This window comes from Poecilia reticulata, linkage group LG4, assembly GCF_000633615.1.
Source record: "Poecilia reticulata strain Guanapo linkage group LG4, Guppy_female_1.0+MT, whole genome shotgun sequence".
Classification (NCBI taxonomy): Eukaryota; Metazoa; Chordata; class Actinopteri; order Cyprinodontiformes; family Poeciliidae; genus Poecilia; species Poecilia reticulata.
Window position 1 is genome coordinate 12,861,530 of NC_024334.1, and position 16,393 is coordinate 12,877,922.

General features: G+C 43.4%; 1 protein-coding gene across 1 annotated transcript in view; it reads right to left on the bottom strand.

Annotated features, from left to right (window-relative positions):
• The window catches only part of LOC103464061 (cadherin-2-like), a 154,792-nt gene that overhangs the window by 24,507 nt on the left and 113,892 nt on the right, over nt 1-16,393 (bottom strand). The window contains 2 exon segments of the mRNA XM_017304265.1: nt 10,914-11,147; nt 13,992-14,126. Of these exon segments, the coding sequence (XP_017159754.1) occupies nt 10,914-11,147; nt 13,992-14,126 (369 nt within the window).

Sequence of the window (16,393 nt, forward strand, 5' to 3'; positions counted from 1 at the left end):
AAAAGCTCATCCATGTGGGGCAAAGGGTGACTGTCAGCAATAATAGCTTTATTAGGTTCTCTTAAGTCCACACATAGTCTTAGTCTGCCTTCTTTTCTTGTTGTGACCACAATAGGCGAAATCCAGGGAGAAGCATCAATATGTTCGATAATGCCCTCCTTTAGGAGCACATCTAGTTCCTCTGACACAGCTTCTCGTACTGCAAATGGAAGACGTCGTAGTTTTTGCTGAACTGGGACTGCATCCTCACATACTTTAACTTTGTGCACAAACCCAGCAACACARCCAATAGAAGAAGAGTCTGTTTTTTTTAGCAACATAAGTGCAGCAGAAGAGGCATGTTCMGGAGGTGGAACATGGATTGAATCATGGCTCAATGTCCATTTCAGTGCTTTTATTAGGTCCATTCCGAGTAATGCAGATCCTCCTTGAACCACATACAAAGAAGTAAGAGCAGTATTGTTGTCAAGGGTAACTGTAGCTTCCAAACATCCTATTACAGGAATGTCATCTTTCAAGCAAGTGACCAGTTTCACACGTGGTGCAGTTAAATGACTCTCAGGAAAATGTCTGTTGTACAGAGTCTCTGGTATGATAGAAACTGATGATCCTGTATCAATCAGTAATTCACAGTCGGTAACCTCCCCTGATGCAGCTTTAATGTTCACTTTGCAAAGCAGTCTATCAGTAGCGTTAACGTCCTTTGCGGTCATCATGAGCACAACCACACCAGGCATTACTTCTCCAACTTGTTTAGCTGAGCGACAAACTTTAGAAAAATGTCCAGTCTTACCACAGCTGTTGCATTTTGCTGCGGCTGCAGGGCAATCTCGTGCATTTGCCAGGTGATTTGTCGATCCACAACGGTAACAGGCTCGCGCTCTCTGCTGCGCGGGGCRCATGTGGCTATTTTTAGAAACRGTTTGTCGGTTTSTATTCTTATGTTGAGTAAGTCYGCGCTGAACAACCGTGTGAACMGCAGTGGCTCCAYTGAGGAGTTTGGACGACTGAAGASCACGTTCCACTTGACACGCCAGHGTAATAGCGRTGTCCAACGTWAGTGAAAATTCCAATAAAAGTCTGTTTCTCACCTCCGGGGCATAAGCCTTCTCAATAAGCTGATCCCGTAGCATCTCATCTTCCATGGTTCCATARTCACATGTTATAGCCAACTCACGTAAAGCAGCCATGTATTGAGGCACAGTCTCATCCGCCATTTGCATTCTCTGTCGGAATTGATGTCTTGCCACAACAACGTTCACCTTCKGTGCAAACTGTAGTTCCAACGCCGTCATTGCCTCATTMTATGAAGTACCGACGTTAGGCAAWGTGTAAAATAAACGTTGTCCCTCGAAGCCAAGTGCATGAATTAGTAGAGCACGGCGTCTAGCATCAGACCAGGAATTTCCAGTAGCATGAATAGCCGTTAAGTAGTTCTCGAACATCTTCCGCCACGTGGAAAACGGAATCGTAGGTTCTCCATTGCAGGGCAGGCATGGGTACAGACGTCATCATCGCCAATTGTTATGTTTGGAAGCCAGGACGAGGTAAAAGCAGAAGTAGACAAAGAACTCTTAACAGCGTTTATTCAGAACTTGCTCAGCAGTACAGTAACATCAGGTATTCCATTCCTCCATCTTATCTCTTCTCTTCTTCTTTTCTTCCACAGTCTATGCTATTCTCGTACACCACCTAGTGGTAGACACAACATGATGGATATGAGATCATCTGTCCAAGCAGTCAACCAATGAAACAGGCACAGCAACAAAGCTAGCCAATGTAAACGCACCAAAAGGGTGGATAAATCCTTTATAAGGTGGGTACAAAAGAGGAATCTTTGGTTGGATCCTTCTGGCAGCTTCCAGCCAAGATCGAGATGGACAAAGAACTCTGCAGCTGAAGAAGAGCCGGGGCCACAGAGCCGAAGACTGTTGCAGGGCCACATGTTAGCCCTGCAACATGTGGCTTCAAATCGCACATCTCTCATCAGCTGGGTTTAGACCCCCAAAGACCAAGGCAAAGATGAAGATAAAGACAAAGGCAAAGAACAAAGGCAAAGAGGAAGAACTGGTGTGTTCCTTCCGTGGGACCAGGAAGATCGTGAGACGAGGAGAAGGGAGCTACAGAGCTGCAAGACAAGAAGCTGAGGACYGCTACGYGCATGAGGAAGTCACCCTGAGGCCCGAGACCTGCTGCTCTAAGTCAATACTCTTCCTGTACTGTGAGCCTCCTGCTGCTGAAACACCTTCTTCATCATCAGGCCAGTTCTGGGGTTCAAAATGCCAAACTCTGTCCATCTCTCTCAAAGTTTCCCTTTTTTAGTTCACAGTGTCAGAATTAGGGAAAGATAGGCTAGATTATTGATTTTACTTATTTGATTATTTCTGCTACTGAATTAAGCTGTACTGACCCTTGCAAAATTGCCTTACTAATAAAATAATTAATTAATATTAAGAAAATCTAAAAGATGTTGTGGACATTCAATTAATGAGTCACCTTAAAGTTCTTTGATGGTTGTAAAATAGCTATGAAGTTTGATTCTGGGAGGAAAAAGTGGAAAATGTTTTATAGGTTGCTTTTAGCCAAAACAACATCCTTGGGACTCAAAACCAACCTGGTTCAATAACAAGTGCACGTTGTAATAAAGAGAAAGAGCGAACGTTAACAGGTGTGCTCTGTGAAACTAGTTGATTGCAGGCTGCTCAATCAGGCTAATTCACAGGGTGAAGAAGGGTGGGACATCTGGAGGGGGAGGTCGTTAGAAACCAGGCTAGTCTTTCTCGACGCCAGCTTAAGCAGAGTTTACTTAGTTCTGAACAGGGTAAAATCCAATCAGATTTAGGAAACTCAATTCACGGTAGATGGAGAGCTGGCTGCACAGCTCCCTCCTCTGAGAAGGGGAAGTGGAGAGAGAGAGAAGGGGGGGGAGGTGTTGCGCAACAACAATATATTGTGGTGGATACAATGTATATATTTCACACCAGAATGTATACTTTTATTTTGAAGGAGGGAAGGTGAGGTGTGAAGTCACCAACGGTTGTTGTTCATTCCATTTTTGTTTTTTGTGGGAAGTCATTGAGAATTAAACAAGACTCAAATCTTTTTCCTCTTTTTCTGCCGACTTCCACATTGGTGACCCCGAACATCTGCAAACATCTGGACATATTTTTTAACGAAAACTTACCAGATGCTGCCGCCGCTTCTCCGCCAGCTATGGTTTCGGACCCAGTTTCTTGCCAGGCGGCTGTTGCTCCAACTGCCGCTTCTGTTTTTGCTACCGTTATCAAGCTTCCAGAGTTCTGGCAGCATGACCCAGAACCATGGTTCCATCATGTGGAAGCCCAGTTCCATCTCCGGGGGATAACCACAGATGAGACCAAGTACTTCCATGTAGTTGTTGCGTTGGATTCCGTTTCAACACGCCGTCTGATGGGTCTGCTGAGGAACCCACCAATCGCTAACAAATACGGCGCTCGCGCTCTCAAGGAGAATCTGCTTCGGCTCTACCAACTGTTAAACGCGGAGCGGGCCGATCGCTTGCTCTCTCTGAATGGCTTGGGGGATCGCAAACCCTCCGAGYTGATGGAGAACATGCTGGCATTACTTGGCTCGGGAGATGTTTCTTTCCTTTTTACACATCTGTTTCTGCGCCAGCTTCCCCCACCTGTTCGCACCGCGCTGGCCAGCTCCCCGCTGATCCGGACCAAGTATTATCGCTCCCTGGCTGAAGAAGCGGACCGGATTTTGTTGGCTCCCAGGCACTACAGTGTGAATGCATTCTACACAAGGAGAGTCGGAGCCTGTTGATGCCATGGCTGCGGTGACAGAGCGACGGAAGGACGACGTTCTCTGTTTCTACCATCGCCGGTTCGGAGTGAAGGCGAAGCGCTGCATTCCTCCGTGTTTGTTCAACGACAGAGTCGGCGCTCGCTAGCAGCTGTGTGTGCCGGCAGCTCGGACAAGCTGCTTTTCATCATGGATGAGGTCTCGGGACGGCGTTTCCTGGTGGACTCGGGTGCACAGCAGAGCATCATGCCAGTTTCGGCAGCGGACGTTTTGTGCAAAAGTAACGGACCGCCACTGGACGCGGCTAAAGGCACCCCGATTCGCATTTTTGCTCGAGGTTGGTGACTGTGTTTCAACGGATGTCAGTTTCAGTGGAACTTTGTGATAGCTTCTGTGTCTTTACCTATTTTGGGTGCAGATTTTTTGTGTGCTTTTAGGTTATTGGTGCATGTTGCTAATAGATGCTTAATAGATGCTGTCTTTTGGTACATACCCCTGTAAACTTGGCGGTCCCAGCCAATGACCTCTCGCCAACATGCTTGCCACAGGTGATGAGTATCAGCGTCTGTTGGCAGAGTTCCCACATGTAACGGTTCCTACATTTTCTGCTACCGTGGCTAAGCATGGAGTGGAGCATTGTATAACTACAGTCGGTCCACCGGTTTTTGCGCGAGCGCGCCGCTTAGACACCGCTAAGTTAGCAATAGCGAAGGAGGAGTTCGCAAACATGGAGCGTCTTAGCATTGTACGGCGCTCCAAAAGTCCATGGGCATCTCTGTTGCACATGGTTACCAAAGCAGATGGGGGTTGGCGACCCTGTGGGGATTTTCGGCGCCTTAACAACGCAACCAGTAATGACAGGTACCCAATTCCTCACATTCAGAACTTTTCTGCCCGCCTGGCTGGAGCAACCGTGTTCTCTAGATGGACTTGGTGCAAGGCTACCATCAGGTTCCAGTCAATCCCTTAGATGTACCCAAAACCCCAGTTATCACGCCTTTTGGTCTTTTTGAGTTTTTAAGGATGCCCTTCGGTGTTAAAGGCGCAGGGCAGACTTTCCAGCGGCTTAGGGATTCAGTCCTGCAGGATATGCCGTTTTTGTTCGTCTATTTTGACGACATACTGGTGGCTAGTCCCTCTGCGGAAGAACACATGGTGCACCTTAGGCAGCTGTTTGTTAGGCTCAGTGAACATGGCCTGATCGTGAACCCAGCTAAATGCCAATTTGGACTGCCTGCTGTTGAGTTCCTGGGACACAAAATGTCTTCTCAAGGGGCGGTTCCCCTGCCTGCAAAGGTTGAAGCAGTTTCCGCTTTTCCCCGTCCTCCCTCAGTGAAGCCCCTTCAAGAGTTTTTGGGTATGATTAACTTTTATAGCTGTTTCATCCCACGGGCAGCACACCTCATGCACCCCTTGTATGAAGCACTTAGAGGCAAAAAAAGGGGACCAGCAGATTGAGTGGGCCCCCGAGAGGGTGCAGGCATTCCATGATGCCAAGAAGGCCTTGGCTAATGCTGCGCTTTTGTCCCATCCATCTCCAGTTGCTCCTGTGGCTCTAACAACTGATTATGCAGTTGGGGCAGTTTGTGAGCAATGGGTRGATGGTGCCTGGCAACCCCTCGCTTTTTTTAGCAGGAAACTCCGGGATGCTGAAAAAAAAATATAGCACCTTTGACAGGGAACTGCTTGCCCTTTTTCTGGCAACACGCCATTTCCGCTTCATGTTGGAGGGCAGGGACTTTACTGCTTTTGTTGACCACAAGCCTCTCACTTTTGCTATGRCAAAAGTTTCTGAACCGTGGTCGRCTYGGCAACARYRGCATTTATCTGCCATTTCAGAGTTCACTACTGAMRTTCAGCATGTAGCTGGCAAGAATAATCTGGTGGCTGACTGTCTGTCCAGABCAAGGGTTRCTTCTGTGCATTTAGGTGTGGACTACCTCGCCATGGCCACAGACCAACTGACCGACCCGGATATTCTGGCCTTTAAAGCAGCTGAATCCAGGTTGCATTTAGAGGAGGTCTCCTTTCAAGGACATGGGCGGTTTCCTGTTTGGCTTGCCAGCGTGCCAAGGTCCAACGGCATACTAAGGCTCCACTGGAGCACTTTCCTGTTCCGCAACGGAAGTTTGAACATGTGCATGTGGACTTAGGTAAAACTTATGGAAGGTGGAAGCGGCCCCACTATCTCCTGACGATGGTGGACAGAACTACTCGATGGCCGGAAGCAGTTCCGCTGTCATCAACGACTTCGGCTGATGTGGCTCGAGCATTTATCTCCTCCTGGGTGTCCCAGTTTGGTGTGCCATTGGACTTGACCTCTGACAGAGGTCCCCAGTTCAGTTCAGAGTTGTGGACTGCAGTGGCAGAGAGCCTTGGGGTTAAACTCCACCGTACTGCTGCCTACCATCCGCAGGCCAATGGTCTTTGTGAGAGGTTCCATCGCACAATGAAGGCTGCATTGCGGGCCTCATTGGTRGATAATAGTTGGATAGATCGCATGCCTTGGGTTTTGTTGGGCCTGTGTTCAGTCCCAAAAGAGGACCTGCGGTTTTCTTCAGCTGAGTTGGTCCTGGGCCAGCCCTTGCGGGTACCAGGGGAATTTCTTCTGGGTTCGTCGGATTCGGTTGATTCCCAGGGAAATAAAACGGTTCTAAATGRGGAATCTAGATCTTTTGCCCCGTTAGCAGCACATCACTGCCTTCCACAGGTGTTTGTGCCAAAGGACCTAATGTCTGCCGAGTATGTATTTATCCGCCATGACTCACACCGCTCACCACTTCAGCCTCCTTACGATGGTCCATTCCATGTTTTGGAGAGGGGACCTAAAGATTTTTTGGTGGAGTTGGGAGGTAATCAGGAGAGTATTTCTGTGGACGGTTTGAAGCCAGCTCACGTGTTACCAGGGAACCCGGTTAAGTTGGCTCAACCACTGCACTTTGGTCGTCCCCCAGTTTTTTTACCCACTCTTCCAGGTCCTTCCCTAACAGCTGATTTGTCCCCCTCAGGTGGACAGTTCAGTAACAGTCGATCTGGAGAGTCTTTTTCACTTTCAATGGCTTATAATGAGTCAATGATCCAGGTGTGTTAGAGAAGGAATGCATCTAAAGTTGCAGATGGTAGCTCTGGAAAACTAGACTTGGGAACCCCTAGCATAAATGTATGAAAATACAATGTTAAAAATAGATTAAACAACACCTCATATTGTTAAATAATGCTTTGGAGTGTCTGGTTAGGAAGCGCATTCAAAACCTTTGGTTGAAATGGCGCGTTAAATTCAAGTCTCCATTACAGACCAAAGAAAACTAAAGAAAATGCAACGTTGTGTTAATCCATTTGAGGAGTCTGCAGTTTATCTTGAGGAAATAAATGACGACGCAGAAGTTAATTAGACTGTAACATGCGCTGCTCAAACACTGCGGAAGCGGCTTCGCTGCTGCAAAGAATTAAAAACTGCTGGAAGTAAAAATCATTGGAAGTCTGGTTACTTGTGTGCCAACATTGAGCCCATGCAAAATGAGTAAGAAACAGATCAGATGTCTTTGGAAAGTTTCTTTGCAAAGGGGAAAAGGCCCAGAAAAGAGACAGCAGAATGGATTTATCCCGGACCGGTAGGTGAGTCTCACATTACAAGCCACTGTGCGTAACATGCGGCGACCGGCTGCTAATGAGACAATGAAGCTTCAAGCTGCTTTGCCACGTAGAGACCAAGCAGGCTGTGGATAAAAGCAACACCTCGGGTGTTATTGTCTCTCATCACTCCCAGATGGGTCTGTCTCGTTGCAGAGAAACAAGCTCAGTGCTCCCGTTAGTCATTATCGTGAATTAAAATTTTCATGAAAGTAAAATGTTCGATTTTGTGGCGCTTCTGTATATTATTTACAAGGGATATATAAACGTTACCATAGCGACTCTGGTCGCTATGGTAACCTCTCCTCTCAAGAGGAGAGGAGTAGAGCTTTTGAGTCTTAAGTCTGGTTTAGACGGCAAAATTTAAGAATTGTCGGCGGATTCTCCAACCCTCTGTGACCACAGAGCTGATAAAAGTACAGGTTCGATCGGTTCGTGTTCAGCCACACGGCACGAACCGATTCCAGTCACGAACATCCCGATTCCAGAGGATAATCCAGTAAAACCCCCAACATAGCGGGAATTTAGAATAAGCAAACATGGATGACGATGTAGAAGCAGTAGTGATATTTTGTGGAGTCATTTTAAGAGATAAAAGTCTTGACGGTCCGCGGTAATAAACAGGTTGGGGACCACTGGATTTAGCACGTGCTAGTAACAGACACAAAGGATCAGCACTTTTACTGTTAGTTACCGTTCGGAAACTACCGTAATCAGTTCTGTTAAATCTTGGCAACTTTTTCTTTTTCAACCATAATAAATGTGATATTCAATTAAACTGCTATGACTCAAATTTTGGGTGTCCGCCCCCCTCTGCTGCTGCTGCATCGTTGTGGAAAACCTAGAGATATCTGAGGCTTAGATGTCCGTTGCCGCCACTCTGTTAAAAATATAAAATAAATTATCTCAAAATAATGAGATACTATCTCATTATAATGAGATAATTATTTTTTTTTTTTTTTAACAGAGTGGCGGAAATGGGTTTGCATATAGATGTGTATGTTTACTGGTTAAAAAAAAACACTTTGGGGTTGTGGCTCATAGTTCAGAAAATACGGACTACAATCCTTCCTGGATTTTTTCTGTGAAGAACCCAGAGAGGGTTGTTTGGTTATTATTTATTTCATTAATAGTGTTATTATTTATTTCCTGACTTGTTCTGTGAAGAACCCAGAGAGAGTTATTTGATTGCACTTTCTGGAAAACAAAATATTTTTACATTTAGGCACTCCTGCAATCGTCACACTTTTTCTGTTACAAACTGACTTCGGCCCCCCACCAGAGAAGGAAAAAGTTATGTGGCCCTCACAGGAAAAAGTTTGGGGACCACTGGTCTACCGCGACCTGCCGCCCTGACACCAACTCACACACATCTTCATTCACAGTCTTACTTGTAAATCGATTTTTCTTTTCTTGGACATTTTGATGTTAGCTTGTCGATGTCTCGGTTTTATTCGCTGGTAAAATCAATAAGCAGCTTGAGATGACTCTGCTGCTATCTAGTGGCGAGAATGTTGGCTGGTAACAATCGGAATGCATTATGGGAGATGCAGTTTGAAGTCAATTCGTGCTCAAAACATATTTTAAGTCAATCATGGGCCTATAAAACGCTGGGGGGCCACATAAAATGACATGGCGAGCCACATGTGGCCCGCGGGCCTTGAGTTTGACACATGTGCTTTAAGTGGATACAGGCTGACCTGTGTGGATATTTACATCAACCCCCTGTGAGGAATTATGCTTCTTTCCAGAGTTTTTGATCAAGGTAGGAGTTTAAGCCTCACTGTTTTAGCTCTGGTTGCGCAGCTCTACGTGAACCTCAGGAATAACTTGGTAGTCGTGCTTCCAGAGGTGCGTTGAGCGAGCAGTGAGAATGATTTATATTTGTGGACAAAGTATTTTGTGCGGCTTTTCCATCTCAACACCCGCCGGACTCTGTCTGTGCTGATAAAGTCTGTGGTCCCGGTTGGCCAGTGCATTAGTGGTTAACACACCAGCGATAACCATCATGCAGGTTCAGCCTGGTGAGGAGCTTTCGTGCTCACCTCGTAGTCACGCTTCTTGCTGATTTTATATTATTTTTCTGGTTACATGATGCATCAAACCATATCAAATGCTTAGTCCACTTAGTCAACCACAGTTAAAGTGCGCGGCCGCGCAGAAATCTGAGAAACCCGTCCCATAAACACGATCAACCAAAATAGTTTCTGTGTCCCCTTGTTACAAACTCAACAGATACGAAATGGAAGAGCTACTAAAGCCACATTAGATTTAAGTCTGCACTGACTTAAATCTCCCATTTGTTGCACATCTCTGCGCAGTGCAGCGGGTTTAACTCATCATGCAGGGCCGGTGAAAGACTGTCTGAGGCCTGGAATTTGACTTAGGAGCCCCTTTTGTTGCTAAAAACATCAGCACCTCTAACAGCTTCTGTGTAAATTGAAATCTGGGAGAGGAGTAGTTGGCCAACCTAAAAATCAAAAAATTATAACCACAGTTTACTAATCTGTATTTGTGAACAAACAGAGCTCAGACTCAAAGACTAAACTCACTTGGTAACCACATATGGTAACAAAACAATCTAACTATGAATATTGTTCTTTGAACTTTTACAAAGTAAACTTACCAGCTCCTTAAAATCTTACATATAAAGGTTAAACAATTTAAAATCTTTTAATTTATGTATGCTGAAACCATTAAATCAAATTACGCAGCATTGATTATCTCAATAAATAAATGTTACATTATGTATCTGTACTTTGTGTTAAAACATTAGCATTTATGGGGCCCCTGAAGTCCTGGGGGGCCTTATGAAGCCACTGACTTAATATGGATTAAACGGAAGTGCAAATAATTGATATTCATTTTAATTAAATGTTTTGATTTGTTGTTCTTAAGGCTAGTTGTGGGTTTAAATAGCGTTTCACTGGCAATGTTTTCTTGTAAAATATAATTACCCAGTAATATTTTTACATTTCCTGTCAACTTAACATCTTTTAATACAAAAACACGGTGGACCGCCTCAGCCTCCCGACCACCAGACTTGGCAAGTTTTCTGGGAAAAACCCTGAACTTCTATAGAAATGTGGAATGTAGACGCTGACATTAACATTGGGGACATCTGTGCTGATGCTTCATGTTTAGCACTGAGAGGCTATTTTACAATTGAATAGCATCATCGATAGGCCAACTCCTTTTAAACTTGTCCAACGTTCAATCAAGAGAAGCAGCTTTGTCGTCAATTGTTGTTGTTTGTAAAGGTTGCTTGTGTGTCAGATTTACAGGTGTAAAAGTTCTGACCGGAACCTTTATATGTAAAAAGTGTGATACATTGTGTTAAATGTCTATGTAATTAATTTATCAAAATTAGTGCTTCCATTCATTGATATTTTACCAAAGAATGTTATTTTGCCCCTTGAGCAGAGCTATCAAAGCAGCCTGGTAAATTACTGTATGTCAAAATCCTGGAAACTTGAGACAGTTTATCTTGCACTCACCATTCAGGCGACTGAGGGTCCAGTTGCGACGTACATCTGATGGACGACTTGCCAGCTCAAACACAAAGGGTCCAGCATTGGGAGTCAGGTCGGGGTCATTGGCTGTGATGTTTAAGGAGTTTGGATCTGGTTTCTCACACATTTCCACTTCAGGAGGGAACACATTAGGCGCGTTGTCATTTATGTCCAGCAGGTGAATCTGAAGGGTTCCTGTACCAGTGGCAGGAGGAATACCTGACAATAAGAAAATATTATGAGCTTTAATATGTACCAAGCAGTTTGCTGGACCCTTTGTGTTTGAGTTGGCAACTTCTCAGTACCCTGGTAGATTGGATTTTCATGGAGGAAAGAGGAAGTACTGGAATTTGAGTTAAATATCAAAAAGAAAACCACTGCTTGGGATACTTTCCTATGCATGACTTTGTTACAAATGATAAAAACACTCCCTTATTAACAGTTCGCTTCAAAACACCATAACAGACTAAATAATTGCAAACTTTTGTCTGCAAATATGTGGTACATTGATCCAGGTTTCATGCTACAGGATGTAATGAACTGGAAAAGTTTCTTATTGAACAAAAAAGTGCAGGAGCTTAAGGTTAGAAAGTGTGAATCTACACACTTTCATATCTAGGTATGCAGAGAATGCTGAAAAAATGCATATATTTGGATTTTTTTTTGTTCAAAAATGTGAATCAGTTGATGTGCCTCAATGTGGTTTGGTGTCAATGAGCTCCCACCTGTGTATGACAATGGCAGAAGACGTAGTAAGACACAGAGCACAGCAGGCTCTGTGTGTGTCGGATGTAGCAGGGTCAAGTTAATCAACTATCCATCCATCCATTTTCTGCCGCTTATCCGGGGTCAGGTCGCGGGGCCAGCAGCTTCAGAAGGGAGGCCCAGACTTCACTCTCCCCAGCCACTTCTTCCAGCTCCTCCAGGGGAACCCCAAGGCGTTCCCAGGCCAGCCGAGAGACATAGTCCCTCCAGCGTGTCCTGGGTYTTCCCSAGGCCTCCTCCCGGTGGGACGTGCCCGAAACACCTCACCAGGGAGACGTCCAGTAGGCACCCTTACCAGATGCTCGAGCCACATAAACTGGCTCCTCTCGACGTGGAAGAGCAGCGGCTTTACTCTGAGTCCCTCCCGGATGACTGGGCTTCTCACCCTATCTCTAAGGGAGAGCCCAGCCACCCTATGGAGGAAACCCATTTTGGCCGCTTGTATCCATGATCTTGTTCTTTCGGTCATGACCTAAAGCTCATAAACCTAAACGTAGATCGACCGGTAAATCGAGAGCTTCGCTTTTTGACTCAGCTCTCTCTTCACCACGACGGACCGGTACAGCGCCCGCTTCACGGCAGACGCTGCCCCAATCCGCCTGTCGATCTCCCGCTCCCTTCTTCCCTCATTCGTGAACAAGATCCCCAGATACTTAAACTCCTCCACTTGAGGCAGGACGACCCCCCTGACCCGGAGAAGGCACTCTACCCTTTTGTGGCTCAAGACCATGGCCTCGGATTTGGAGGCACTGAGCCTGGCCGCAAACCGCTCCAGCGAGAGCTGCAGATCACGGTCTGATGAAGCCAACAGGACCACATCATCCGCAAAAAGCAGAGATGTGATCCTAAGGCCACCAAAACGAATCCCCTCAACACCTTGGTTGCGCCTAGAAATTGTGTCCATGAAAGTAGTGAACAGAATCGGTGACAAAGGGCAGCCTTGGCGGAGTCCAACTCTCACCGGAAACGAGCCCGACTTACTGCCGGCAATGCGGACCAGACTCTGACACCGGTCATAGAGGTACCTGACAGCCCGTACCCCAGTATCACTTGTGGCGAGAACAAGAGACAGACTCCCTTCAGATCTGAGGACTGGACTGTCTCTGAGATCCATTGTAATCCTGTAACAAGCCAAGAATCAGGCCTTGGATAATCAATCTGTTGTTTACTGAAGACATACTGCCACTACAAGATGCCACTACAAGACAACACTCCATACGGGCTTTCATGTCAGAATGATGTGGAGAACACTGATAGCATTATCCACTTTGCTGAATTCAGCAGTAATCTCCCATAAAAATTCAGTCATGTCCAATTTGTAGTTTTTTGACAGTTTGTTTTAAACCTTCAGTTGAAAAATCAATGGATAAATATGAGTCCTATTCAATTTCATACCTCAAGTCTTAAAACCACACTAAGGTACAGTCTAACATGCTGAAGATGTATGGGATGTCTAATAGAAACCATTTTTATTTTGATCTGTGGGTTTTGTCTCTTCTCTTAAGATGTCAATTTTCAAACAAGGATGGACATAGAGATGAAAACAGATATTTACATACACCAGATAAAAATATACATACAGACTTTTTTTTGGCAATTTGGCTGTATGCTTTGGGTCATTGTCCATTTGGAAGATCTGTTTGCACCCAGGCTACAGCAAATCCAGGAGGCCCAGATTAACTCTGTCAGATTTGATTTCAACACTTTTAAAGTGTCTATATGGGTCCACACCAGAAAGTGTTAATTTAACTCTTTTTGGAGAGTTAGTTAGTACCTTAACCCTTATAAAGTGTCAGATATCAAATCTGCTGGAGTTAATAATTTAACACTTACTAACACTAATTCAGTGTTAGATCTTAATATTAACTCTCACAGAGTATTTTTTTAACTTCTTAAGAGTTATTTGTAATTAATATTAAATATGTATTTTATTGTTTTGAACTTTTAAAAAATATTTGGAAAATAATAGAGGCAATAATTTTCTAAAATGCATTTATTTCAAAACGTGCACCATAATTATTCCAACGTGGAATAATGTGTGCATGTTTCACATGTCGCTTTCATTCACATATTACTTATTAAAAGGTCTGACATATCAGCTGTGCAATACAAAATGCAGTATGCTTAATACATTTTTCTTCAATGTAATATGCATGAAATTATTCAAAGTACAAGGTGGGGAAAGTAAAGCAAGCAGTTCATGTAATATGATACAGTACATTTTCTTTTAACAAGTAGATTACTGGATATTATATTACATAACAGACCAACCTGATAATCAGATTCATCATTTCTTACCCAGTTTCTGTTTCTGTTGATAATAGGCAGTTCCTCTCTGCAGTCCATCAAAGAGATGTCCACTCACTAACAGTCTGTCTTCGGGTTGTTGGGCTGTTTGTGAAGTTTGGCCGGAGACACCAACATGCTCCTCTACTGCATCGGATAGTCTTCAGTCTCTGAGTAGGACAGCCAGTGTCAGTCTCTGGATCATAACAAACAAAAAACATAACGATGAGGAATGGAACGAAGGAATACATTTTTACTACAACTCTAACAACAAGCCTCAATTACAGAAATGTAGGGTTTCAGAAATATTAACACTTACATCATTTTTGGAGCTTGAATCTTCAAAGAATCCATGGAGGGGTCATCAAAGGGGAGGTTAGGTTGACGACTAGCGATTCATCCTCAACCAGACTGGTTCTAATATATACAAAAAGGCAATAAAGGGGTTAAAACATGCTGCAAAACGTATATAAGAAGACACAACAGTGGGAATAATACTCTCAAAATGAAAAAGCCTTTTACAGTTCTTCACAGAAAAAACAAATGATCAGAAAGGTTGATAAATCTGACCAATATGCATGTAAACGTTAAACATAATGAAAAAACACACTCCAGATTATTATGGATCTGTTCAAGTTAGCCAATAATTTGATTAAATATTCACCAGCTCAATTTTTTTCAACACTTATACTCCGCTAACATTTAGCATGCTAAGCTAAATATGCTAACACCGAGCCATGTGGTGAACGTCACGTCTATCATACAGGTTGAGCTCAACTCAAAATAATAGTTATAAACCATCTCAGAAAAAAGTAACTTACCAAGCATGGTAAACACCTCAGACAGGTGGAAAGTAAATAGTCCTGAAATGACTTGGCTTCTGTCGCTGCGGTGGGAATCTGTGATTCTGGGGCGGAGTCAGTGAATTAACTCCTTCAGTGTTAGAGCAGCTGGTGGAGTTCAGAGTTAAGAAGTAAAGAGTTATTGATTCTATTTTAACACCTCTAGATCTGATACGGAAGCACTTTGTTTTAACACTGGATTTTAACTACTAATAATATACACCCCAGAGTTACATAAACAGAAAGTGACTCTATTAGAGTAAAATTAACTCTGCTTTTGCAGAAAGTCTACTAACACCAAAACATTTAACACTTTTGAACTTGCTGTGTACTTTTATTTACTGACTGATGTCTTTGGATGCCATTTCAACATTTCATTCCACTCAGTTCCATATTACTTTCTCATATTATTGTTGAATTTAGGAAATAGAAATAATGTTAGTAATTCCAACTAACCAAACACCTGATAAGTTTGGTCTGACATAACTTTAGACAATGATAGAAAATGTTTTTGTCTTTTATTTAGTACATGTAAATTTCTGGTTTTAAGTGAAAGTTAAATCATTGTAATAGTCTCTTTGTTCTTTATAAATTCAGATATTTTAGATGAGGTCAGTTTTCATTTTTTCATTCTCATCCACACCTGCCAACAGGTCATGCTTTTCCACATTAATGCCTGAGGCATTCAGGGTACGAACCCTGAATGCCTCCCATTTAATAAAAAATGAACCAAAACATTGGAGATAAACTTATTTCTCTTAAAATACAGAGTACCTAAAGTTTTTGTAATCCAGACAGTTATTTATGTGTCATTTACACATGACTGCTACAAACCTGTGAAATGATTTTAATGATCAGTATTGTTGACGGAAATCAGAAAATGTCAACTTTTTGTTCTTTCCGTTCCTCCACTTCAGATATGTTAAATGCACCAAAAAGATTCACTGCAGCCTAATTAAGGACAGTTCTTAGTATAATAAACCAGAATTGGCAGGTTAGGCTTTTTAAAGGTCAGACATCAGCTTGAAAACCACAACCAGTGCAGCCCTAAAATGAAGCACCATAATAGCCAATAAAAGAACTCCCTGGGTAGCACAAATAATAATGTAAATCAACTGAAACCCTGATTGAACAAGTAAGTTATAAGCTACTTTTTAAAAGACTATGCAGTTAACTAAAACAAAGTTTTAGTGATGGACTGTTCCACTGGGACTGGTGTTAAGTCGTGGGTGTGAGACTTCGAACAAACTCTGAAGCCGGTGAGCAGTAGTATCATTTGTGAAAAGATTAGACATGTAATCTGCAGTCTTACTGTTTACTGCTCTATATTTTAGAGTAAGAGCTTTAAAAAAACTCTAAAATCTATAGTAGGCCAATGTAGAGATGTGTGAAAGGGTTGACTTTTCCAAACTAGCAAAAAAGGACTGCAATATTCTAATTGTAGGAACACAAATAAATGCTGTTATTTCTGTTATCAGGTCAGATCAGGGAAGTGCTGTGAAGGCCTATTGTAATTGCAAGATTTCTTATTATTTTTCTTAAACTTTAACAAACTCCTCCTTGGGTTCTGGC